Consider the following 11004-nt stretch of genomic DNA (forward strand, 5'->3'; position numbering starts at 1 on the left):
CAGTAAATTTCAAAGTGTAAAGTAATATATTTGTATTGTATTAAATATATTACTGGAGAAAAGACCATAACATTGTGTTTTACAGTAAAAATACACTATACTGTAAATAAATTTACAGCAAGTTAAATGGTACTGTAAATATGAATACAGTATTTTTACTGTAAGTTTAATTTACAGTAAGTTACTGGCAAACAGCTGCCAGTAAGTTACTGTAATTTCTACAGGAATTTTTTTACAGTGTATATAAGCAAAGTAGTATTTGAGTGTAATAAACCTTTAAAACTACAAGTAGTTTGTATTTGTGGAAATAGCCTACACTTTTTTCGGTCCTCCAAAACTTGGGTCCTAGAAATGCGGTACTAGGACTTTGGTCCTGAAAATGCCGCCTTCGGTATTGCAGTTTGAAAGGATGCGTCCTCCGGGGGTGGAATTTGTCGGCCGCATACGTCATCGAGGCTGTCTTGTTTCAGAAAAGCGAGTAGGACACTTCGAATGCGACCTTCTTTCACAGGAATTCAGAAAATGCACGAGGTATCCTTCGTGGACACTCACAACATACAATTCTTCAACGGAAATGTCCAAACAATATGTTCAAACGCAAGGAATGTTAATTCCCAAGTTGAAGTGCCTCATTAGATGGTGCAGAGTATATACTATGTATAATTATATTAATATACAATTAAAATAAATTATTAGACTAAAAGTACACATGTAAAATCTATTTTCTTTTCTCTCTACATTATAATTCTCCTAAAATTGACCTCATACATTCCCTTCTAAAGGCACTTTGTTCCCTTCTCATTCAAAGCGCTCCTGTTTGTTAAAGAGTGGCGTGCTGTCATAGCAACCATGTTACGTTCCGTTTGTCCCACGAGGGCCGTCTCATTTAAAAGAGGCTTGTTTAAAGGAGAACAATCGGTATACTGCAGCCTTCAAAGGACGCGTCATACCTAGAACACAGCCATACATGGCTTCAGATCATAGTGGCGCCTGACCAGTAGACGGCAGTAAGATATACATTGTAGACGGATCACTACAACGCACTTCCAGACTGAAGTAACATGTCTGCGCCCTGTACACATGCGTAAACAAACACGGAGAGAGAAGTAACCTTGCTCATGGAATAATCTAACGAAAGGCTTTAAAACGGACCTGTTATTCAGAGAAAATGACATTACTGCTTTGCAAGACGTTTTTACGGAGATCTCTGCGATTTTCGACAATCCGCAAACTGTCAGCAGCCCCAGAACATGCGCCACTGTATCTGCGTTCAGGTGTGTTGATCAGCCATAATGAACAATGATAATAGATTAAAATCCATCACATGTTTATTGTCCATTAATCTCGTGTATGCGAGCGGACTTTGTCAATGCTGATGCATTTTATCAAGAAACTAAACTCCAATAATAATTCATAGAAAAATGAAAGAATAGATAATTGAAGCTTTTTGATACCTATTCGCTTCTCGATCTCCTCTTGTTCACAGGTTGCTCCGTTTTTCTGCCTCCGGCATTAAGGAATGGTCTCACTCACTGGACTCCGGCCCGTTTGGTGTCTTCAGAAGCCTTTTTGGACATATTGCAGAAGGGGAGAGCTGTTGTGTCCGACGAGAGTCATCACCATGTCTCTGTCCCATCAGACAGTGGTAAAAACCACCCCAGCAGATGTCAAAGCTTTTAGTCTGCTCTTTTAGCGATAAGATGTCAAAAGCATATAGCTCTTTAATCTTGTCTTTGTGGACGTTTACGATATTAGAGACAGGTCGTTAAACTAAGTGTCTTTGCTCTCAGGTCATCAATTTTCCTTATTGCTGAAGGATCCTGATCAACCCGAAAAGCCAAAATCCCTTAAAGTGGCAATAGTGGGTGCCCCGAATGCAGGGAAATCCACACTGACCAATCAGCTGCTGGGCAGAAAGGTGATATTATGTGGAACAGACTAAATCACACATTGTTTATGATGTTATGACTGGAGTCTAAACTGTTTAAAAATATCCTGTCATCATTTACTCATCCTCTTGTTGTTCAAAACCTGTATTACTTTAATTCTCACATGGTACACCAAAGGAGATGTGTAGCAGAATATCTGAGCTGCTCTCTTCCTTACAATGAAAGTGAATGGGGACCAAAGGCAGCCAAGCTCCCAAAAGGACAAAAAGCACCATCAAAGCATCATTAAAGTAGTCCATACACCTAATGCACTATGTTCCAATTCTTTTTAAGTTATATGATAGCTCTGTGCGAGGAACAGATTGAAATTGAAGCCGATTATCTGAAAATGTTACTTGAGAGCCATGGTCACCATTCACTTTAATTGCATAAAAAAAAAGAAGCAGCTTAGACAAAATGCTGTATATTACGCATTTTGTGTTCCATGGAAGAAACGATGTCATAAGAGTTTCAAAATACATGAAGATGAGTGATAACAGAATTGTCACTTTTGGATGAATCATTGCTTTTATACACTCACCTAAAGGATTATTAGGAACACCATACTAATACTGTGTTTGACCCCCTTTCGCCTTCAGAACTGCCTTAATTCTACGTGGCATTGATTCAACAAGGTGCTGAAAGCATTCTTTAGAAATGTTGGCCCATATTGATAGGTTAGCATCTTGCAGTTGATGCAGATTTGTGGGATGCACATTCAGGGCACGAAGCTCCCATTCCACCACATCCCAAAGATGCTCTATTGGGTTGAGATCTGGTGACTGTGGGGGCCATTTTAGTACAGTGAACTCATTGTCATGTTCAAGAAACTAATTTGAAATGATTCGAGCTTTGTGACATGGTGCATTATCCTGCTGGAAGTAGCCATCAGAGGATGGGTACATGGTGGCCATAAAGGGATGGACGTGGTCAGAAACAATGCTTAGGTAGGCCGTGGCATTTAAACGATGCCCAATTGGCACTAAGGGGCCTAAAGTGTGCCAAGAAAACATCCCCCACACCATTACACCACCACCACCAGCCTGCACAGTGGTAACAAGGCATGATGGATCCATGTTCTCATTTTGTTTATGCCAAATTCTGACTCTACCATCTGAATGTCTCAACAGAAATCGAGACTCAACAGACCAGGCAACATTTTTCCAGTCTTCAACTGTCCAATTTTGGTGAGCTCTTGCAAATTGTAGCCTCTTTTTCCTATTTGTAGTGGAGATGAGTGGTACCCTGTGGGGTCTTCTGCTGTTGTAGCCCATCCGCCTCAAGGTTGTGCGTGTTGTGGCTTCACAAATGCTTTGCTGCATACCTCGGTTGTAATGAATGGTTATTTCAGGCAAAGTTGCTCTTCTATCAGCTTGAATCAGTCGGCCCATTCTCCTCTGACCTCTAGCATCAACAAGGCATTTTCAGCCCACAGGACTGCCGCATACTGGATGTTTTTCCTTTTCACACCATTCTTTGTAAACCCTAGAAATGGTTGTGCGTGAAAATCCCAGTAACTGAGCAGATTGTGAAATACTCAGACCGGCCCGTCTGGCACCAACAACCATGCCACGCTCAAAATTGCTTAAATCACCTTTCTTTCCCATTCTGACATTCAGTTTGGAGTTCAGGAGATTGTCTTGACCAGGACCACACCCCTAAATGCATTGAAGCAACTGCCATGTGATTGGTTGATTAGATAATTGCATTAATGAGAAATTGAACAGGTGTTCCTAATAATCCTTTAGGTGAGTGTATATAATGGATGAATAAGTAAACAAGGACCATCCCATTTTCTCACAGCTTTTTGCCGTGTCAGAGAAAGTACACACAACGAGATCACGTGCTGTTGGGGTTCTGACAGAGAATAGCACACAAATTGTAAGTGCCATGGCAGTAATGCTTAAATCCCAATACAAGTCTAGTCCATTTTAGGAATGTCATGTCCATTGTATCACATCTTTATTAGGTTCTGTTGGACACCCCTGGTCTCACTACCCCAATAAAGGCTAAAAGGTGAGTTTATAATTAAGCGATTTTACATCATGTTGGTCTTTCTATTATCAGTCCTTTTAATATTTTGTAAAACTCTTTTTGCCAGTTCTTGATGCTCGACATCACTTTCTGGTTAATAAGCATCCACTCAGAAAATAGAAATGAATGTTTTGACATATTTGTTTAACAGACACCAGCTAGAGGAATCACTTTTGGTGGATCCCTTTGAGTCACTGCAAGAGGCTGATCTAGGTAGCTAAATCTTTGTATGTTTCTGTTAATAAAAGAGGACGCAAAGTTAGCATTCACTTGTTTTTTTGTGAAAGTAATATTTTCACATCATGCTGTTATGACTGTGTTGCATCTCAGCCTTTTCTCCTGTACATTTGCAGTGGTGGTATTAGTTGACGTCTCTGATAAATGGACCCGAAATAAGCTGGACTATGAGGTATTGAAGTGTCTGGCCCTAAATCCAGATGTCCCTGCTGTCCTTGTCCTTAATAAGGTATTGACTGTGTAACTGCGTATTGATCTGTCCCAGACAGTTCAACCATGGGATTACTTTGCACATAAAATAACCATCTCTTTTCTTTGGAGAGCCCAACTTTTATCAACCAATAAGAGTCTGTATTGCTGCTGTTACTACTACAGAAATGAATTATTCAATATATATATTTCATATTCAATTGCATGCACTTAGAGTATCTTGCAAGGCATTTATGATACAAAAGAGAACTCAAGAGATTATGTAGGAAAATGTTTATTCTTCGCATACAGGTGGACCTACTGAAGAAAAAAATGCTGCTGCTCGACATCACTGCACAGCTGACAGAGGGGGTAGTTAATGGAGAGAAGATCAGGATTCGGAGTGCGGTGAAACCGTGCAAGAGTTTAGCAGCCAAACCCCACAGCAGCTACAGCAAAGAACTGAATTCTGAGAGTGCAGAAGAAAAGTCTCTGGAGAGTAAAAACAGGCTGAGCAGAGAGCAGCTGAAGGCTTTGAGGAGCTGCAGCGGGTGGCCACATTTTAAGGACGTGTTCATGCTAAGTGCTGTCGACATTGAATATGTGGAAACATTAAAGGTTAGAAATCACATACAAGATTTGAATATTTTGCACCATATTAATCTGTAACTGGGGCAATTAGTAGTTAAAGCCGAAGTGTGTAGTTTCTGTTCCACCGTCTGCTGTTGATCGAACAATCAAATGGTCCCGCTCCAAACTTGCACCATTGTTTGAGTCAACGCTGTTGTGTCGGGCTGGACAGGTCACTCAAAAACAAACAGGAATTTTTAAAGTAGCACAAAGACCGTGTTTACAGTTTTTGAGAAAATTGACCAACAAATGGCTTGTTTACAATTTTCTCTGCATATTAAACTGGAATAAGAGAAAGTATTTTTACAGAAAATGTTACACCCTTCAACTTTATACAGAGACAATCCTTACAGAACATTGTACCAATAGCCTATTTGAAAACAACACTCAGTTTCTCTCTTTAGAAAGTTTTCCTTAGCTGAATGCTGATTATACAATACCAACAAAGTGTTTTTAGAAAAATCTTAGAGATAATTTCTCATTTCAAATACTTTCTTAAAGTTACATTTACATGGATTAAGTGTATAGACCTTATTCATGTTAGCGGTATCTTTAGTTTTAAGTGGTAATGACAACGAGGCTGTGAGTGAGAGACTTACACTCTCTTCGATGGCCCGAACGGTATAAAGATACAGCTCCTAGAGCACATCTGATTTTCCACAACTCATGTTGTCTGGAGTTCTTTGAATACTGAATGTTCTTGGACAGATATATGATCAATGTTTTGTCGATGGAAGTCTATCCCTCACAGCCTTGTTGTCATTCCCATTAAAAATCAAAGATGGCACTAGACTTTAAACAGCATTTTGGTAATTATTTTTATAAATGATTATAATGAGCTTATATTAACGGTAAGGTCGACACTTCATTGAATAGTACTTTAAAAAAATTATTTACCACACCACAGGACCTTTAAAAAGTAATTATTAAGGTCAAAACATTGATTTAAAATAGTTAAAAAAACATTGACCTAAAATATATACTTTGCCTGTAGATATAAATTTGTACCTAAAATCTTGGTTTATTAATTGTTTTTCTTTTTAATTTGTATTTATTTATTATGCATTACAGCTACCAATTATATTTATAATGAAAGACTAGAGCTCTAATCTCAAACATCATTAGCCTGTGTTTGTACATTTGAAAACAGAAATACCTGATTGAGTGTGCAAAGCCTCGCCTGTGGCAGTACCACAGTGAAGTGCTTACAGATCAGACTCCTGAGGATGTGTGCATCAACACTATAAGAGAGAAACTTCTTGAGCATCTCCCTCAGGAGGTGCCATACACGATGACCCAGGTAAGTCACAATAAATCTGCACTATGTTGATGTGCTGTTGTTGAAATAATAGCATACACAACATAATGTATATCATGAGGCACAGACGGTCTCTCAGGCTGTGGCTCAGTGGTAGTACACATGTTCAACACACACACACACAGCAGTTGTGCTTCGGGAGACACAGGGTTGTATATGGTTTATATGGTGTCATGTCCTAGTGCCATTCCCTTTTTCTCTCCCTTGACCTTTCTGTTTGCTTTTTTCTATTTTGTATGATTATGATATGACTGACAAAAGGCCATTAAATGAAAAATAAAAAATTGCAGTATCTCTTTAACTCTTAATGTGGTTCCCATATATTCTATAGCTGTTTATACACTGCCTGGCCAAAAAAATTTAGCCATTTGGATATACAGTGCATCCGGAAAGTATTCACAGCGCTTCACTTTTTCCACATTTTGTTATGTCACAGCCTTATTCCAAAATTTATTAAATTCATTATTTTACTCAAAATTGTACAATCAATACCCCATAATGACAATGTGTTTTTTTTTCTCTCTCTATTTGCTCTTTTTGCAGCAAATTGAAATCTGGAAGGTGTGTGAGGATGGGGCACTCGAAATATCAATCAAACTATATGTAAAGAAAGACAGTCATATGGTGAGCTTTTTTTTTTTATTCCTTCTGTCTTTTCTTAACAGTCTTGGGTTTGTGCTGCTTCAGTACAGACTAAAGTCCAAATTATACTTCTGCTGTCCACGGACCGCCCAGATTTGACTGACATGCATATGCCAGCTGTACTAAAATAGTATCACAAAGCAGTCATAATATACCAGAAAAAAAAAGTATACACTGGCCTTATACACCCCCTTTTATTTCTTCCTTTTTTTTGAGGAACAGCTTTTAATTAAATAAATGGAACACTTCCTAACCTACTGCAACATTATTGAACCTGTAAAGTGATTACCTTTGGTCTGTCTTACAGAAAATGGTTATTGGTCCTGGAGGTCAGTTAATATCCAGAATAAACCGGGAAGCTGGAATTGACCTAATGAACATTTTCTTGCGAGATGTGCGTCTAAAAATATCTGCGAAGTTGAAGAAGTGAAGTTCATATATTGTGGGTCAGAGTGAGATCCATGCAGAGATGTACAGTATGTGGAAACATGCAAAGACTTTCTTAAGAGTGAAGCAATGGACTTATGCTCAGAATATGATGAATTTACCACATTATATTTATAGAGTCAATTCAAGTTTATCAAAGCCTTTGGCAAATTAAATTGCTTTTCTGTATGAGTTCAGCTACAGGACTAATGGTTCAATCTTATTCATAAGATTGTATTTTACATATCATAATGCTTTTGCCAAGTTTTTTTTTGCATCATTATAAATGCTTTAATAAATCAGTATTTCTTCAGTAATGAATAGTTATTATAGGACTTCTTGTAGGTGACCATAGATTCACTTTCTCTCTTATTGGAAGGAAAGGACAGACTGACTTTGGTTTTATTGTCTCAAGTGGGGTTGGGCTGTTATCTGTGGTGGAGCCTATCTGTAAAAGAGAATGTCTTCATGACATACCAATATACAGTGGGTACGGAAAGTATTCAGACCCCCTTAAATTTTTCACTCTTTGTTATATTGCAGCCATTTGCTAAAATCATTTAAGTTCATTTTTTTTCCTCATTATTGTACACACAGCACCCCATATTGACAGAAAAACACAGAAATGTTGACATTTTTGCACATTTATTAAAAAAGAAAAACTGAAAAATCACATGGTCCTAAGTATTCAAACCCTTTGCTGTGACACTCATATATTTAACTCAGGTGCTGTCCATTTCTTCTGATCATCCTTGAGATGGTTCTACACCTTCAATTGAGTCCAGCTGTGTTTGATTATACTGATTGGACTTGATTAGGAAAGCCACACACCTGTCTATATAAGACCTTACAGCTCACAGTGCATGTCAGAGCAAATGAGAATCATGAGGTCAAAGGAACTGCCTGAACAGCTCAGAGACAGAATTGTGGCAAGGCACAGATCTGGCCAAGGTTACAAAAAATTTCTGCTGCCCTTAAGGTTCATAAGAGCACAGTGGCCTCCATAATCCTTAAATGGAAGACGTTTGGGACAACCAGAACCCTTCCTAGAGCTGGCCGTCTGGCCAAACTGAGCTATCGGGGGAGAAGAGCCTTGGTGAGAGATGTAAAGAAGAACCCAAAGATCACTGTGGCTGAGCTCCAGAGATGCAGTCGGGAGATGGGAGAAAGTTGTAGTAAGTCAACCATCACTGCAGCCATCCACCAGTCGGGGCTTTATGGCAGAGTGGCCCGACAGAAGCCTCTCCTCAGTACAAGACACATGAAAGCCTGCATGGAGTTTGCTAAAAAACACCTGAAGGACTCCAAGATGGTGATAAATAAGATTCTCTGGTCTGATGAGACCAAGATAGAACTTTTTGGCTTTAATTCTAAGCGGTATGTGTGGAGAAAACCAGGCACTGCTCATCACCTGTCCAATACAGTCTCAACAGTGAAGCATGGTGGTGGCAGCATCATGCTGTGGGTGTGTTTTTCAGCTGCAGGGACAGGACGACTGGTTGCAATCGAGGGAAAGATGAATGCAGCCAAGTACAGGGATATCCTGGACGAAAACCTTCTCCAGAGTGCTCTGGACCTCAGACTGGGCCGAAGTTTCATCTTCCAACAAGACAATGACCCTAAGCACACTGCTAAAATAACGAAGGAGTGGCTTCACAACAACTCCGTGACTGTTCTTGAATGGCCCAGCCAGAGCCCTGACTTAAACCCAATTGAGCATCTCTGGAGAGACCTGAAAATGGCTGTCCACCAACGTTTACCATCCAACCTGACAGAACTGGAGAGGATCTGCAAGGAGGAATGGCAGAGGATACCCAAATCCAGATGTGAAAAACTTGTTGCATCTTTCCCAAAAAGACTCATGGCTGTATTAGATCAAAAGGGTGCTTCTACTAAATACTGAACACTGTCTGAATACTTAGGACCATGTGATATTTCAGTTTATCTTTTTTAATAAATGTGCAAAAATGTCAACAATTCTGTGTTTTTCTGTCAATATGGGGTGCTGTGTGTACAATAATGAGGGGAAAAAAATGAACTTAAATGATTTTAGCAAATGGCTGCAATATAACAAAGAGTGAAAAATTGAAGGGGGTCTGAATACTTTCCATACCCACTGTATTGACCTGAACTCCTTCTCTACTACAGCTCTATAAGTTATTCACTGCTGCTAAGTGGAACATTTTTAAAACCCAATTAACAATCTTTAATTGGTTGAATTAATTATTGCATCATAATTCAATAAAGTGAATGGTAAATATTGTAAGACAGATTGGTTAAGGTTGGATGGTCTTTGGTCTTTGGTGGTAAAATATGGTCACTTACTGTATCTTCAGACACTAGAAGTGCTTTGGCAACAAACCAACTTGCACAGACTCACCAAAAATTCAGAACAAATGGACATGGCAGAATCAACTCAGTCATTCAGTGAGCACAGTTATAAATGTGTATATCTGTTTTATTGATTATATTACATTTTTGTGACATATAAAGCTGTTTTTCTTTTAAATAAAAAAAGTAATAATGTAGGCTGTCTCTTTTTCTCTTTTTAAATGTGTAAAAATCAGCTGCTCTTTAAAGTTTCACTGCCTAGAGTATTAGATGGCCTTTCTAAAGGAATGTAAAATGCAACTTTTCAAATGGGGATAACATTTATTTATTTCCCCTTTAGCCCCAGAATACCATAATGAATCATAAGCTTATGCCTTAGCTAGCCTAAAGCAAAGTTAAATCCCCATCTCTCTTTTTGTTGGCTGCATCGGTTAGAGATTTCATTGAAGTTAAAGCCAAGAGTCTCATTCATCTCATCTTTATTTGCCAAAAATGCAAGCAAACCTTTTACCAAATGGCTGTGGCTCCTTGACCAGCTCATTACAACATTTTCAAAATGGGATTGTCAAAAGTGGATTCTGTAGGGTTTCCCAAAGAAAAAAGAAATAAGCAGAATGTTTCATTTCAGATTGGCATATTAGTGTTCTTTATTAATTTAAACAATACAGATGAAGCCTCAAATATAACATGTATGAAAAATAATAGAAAGAGTAGAAACAATAGAAAATTAGAATTAAAGATGGATTTTCACCATTAAAGATCAGTCCAATTTATTCTGGGCTCATAAATCTGACTTTCAACCATTGCACTGAAGGTGTTGAAGTTGCTCCTGATGTCTTGGTCACTTGACACTTGTTTTGCCTTTTGTCCAGATGAATTTTGAGAGAAGGCAACAGAACCCTTACCATTACTAAACTCAGTAATGGTAACGGTTTCACCGCCACTCTCTGTCACAATGTTAATTTGTGGGTGCCATCGATGAAGAATCTGCTGGAGGAGTGTTGACCCCCTGGATAGTACATCATCTATACTGTAGTGTCTCAATGTTGAACTTACAGTATACGATGATATCCTGTCTAGAGGGCAAGAATGACGAAACCCTTTGATTTTGGAAATCCACTGAATAAAACTGCCAAGCAATTTTTGTTTTATAGTTTCATATTCACAAATCACAATCTACACATTTATTCATTTAGCGGACGCTTTTATCCAAAGCGTCTTACAAATGATGATCATAATGAGCAATAATACACTTATGAGGATGCACCT

General features: G+C 38.6%; 1 protein-coding gene across 1 annotated transcript; it reads left to right on the forward strand.

Annotated features, from left to right (window-relative positions):
* The first annotated feature begins 1049 nt into the window (after positions 1–1049).
* On the forward strand, positions 1050–7933 carry eral1 (Era-like 12S mitochondrial rRNA chaperone 1). Its single transcript, XM_052115324.1, has 11 exons — positions 1050–1274; positions 1487–1645; positions 1791–1918; positions 3732–3809; positions 3898–3944; positions 4114–4175; positions 4316–4428; positions 4701–5006; positions 6169–6318; positions 6880–6960; positions 7286–7933. The coding sequence occupies exons 1-11, from the start codon at positions 1169–1171 to the stop codon at positions 7406–7408; spliced, it is 1353 nt and encodes a 450-aa protein (XP_051971284.1). The 5' UTR covers positions 1050–1168; the 3' UTR covers positions 7409–7933.
* Positions 7934–11004: the final 3071 nt, after the last annotated feature.

This window comes from Xyrauchen texanus, chromosome 4 (genome assembly GCF_025860055.1).
Source record: "Xyrauchen texanus isolate HMW12.3.18 chromosome 4, RBS_HiC_50CHRs, whole genome shotgun sequence".
In the NCBI taxonomy this organism is placed as follows: Eukaryota; Metazoa; Chordata; class Actinopteri; order Cypriniformes; family Catostomidae; genus Xyrauchen; species Xyrauchen texanus.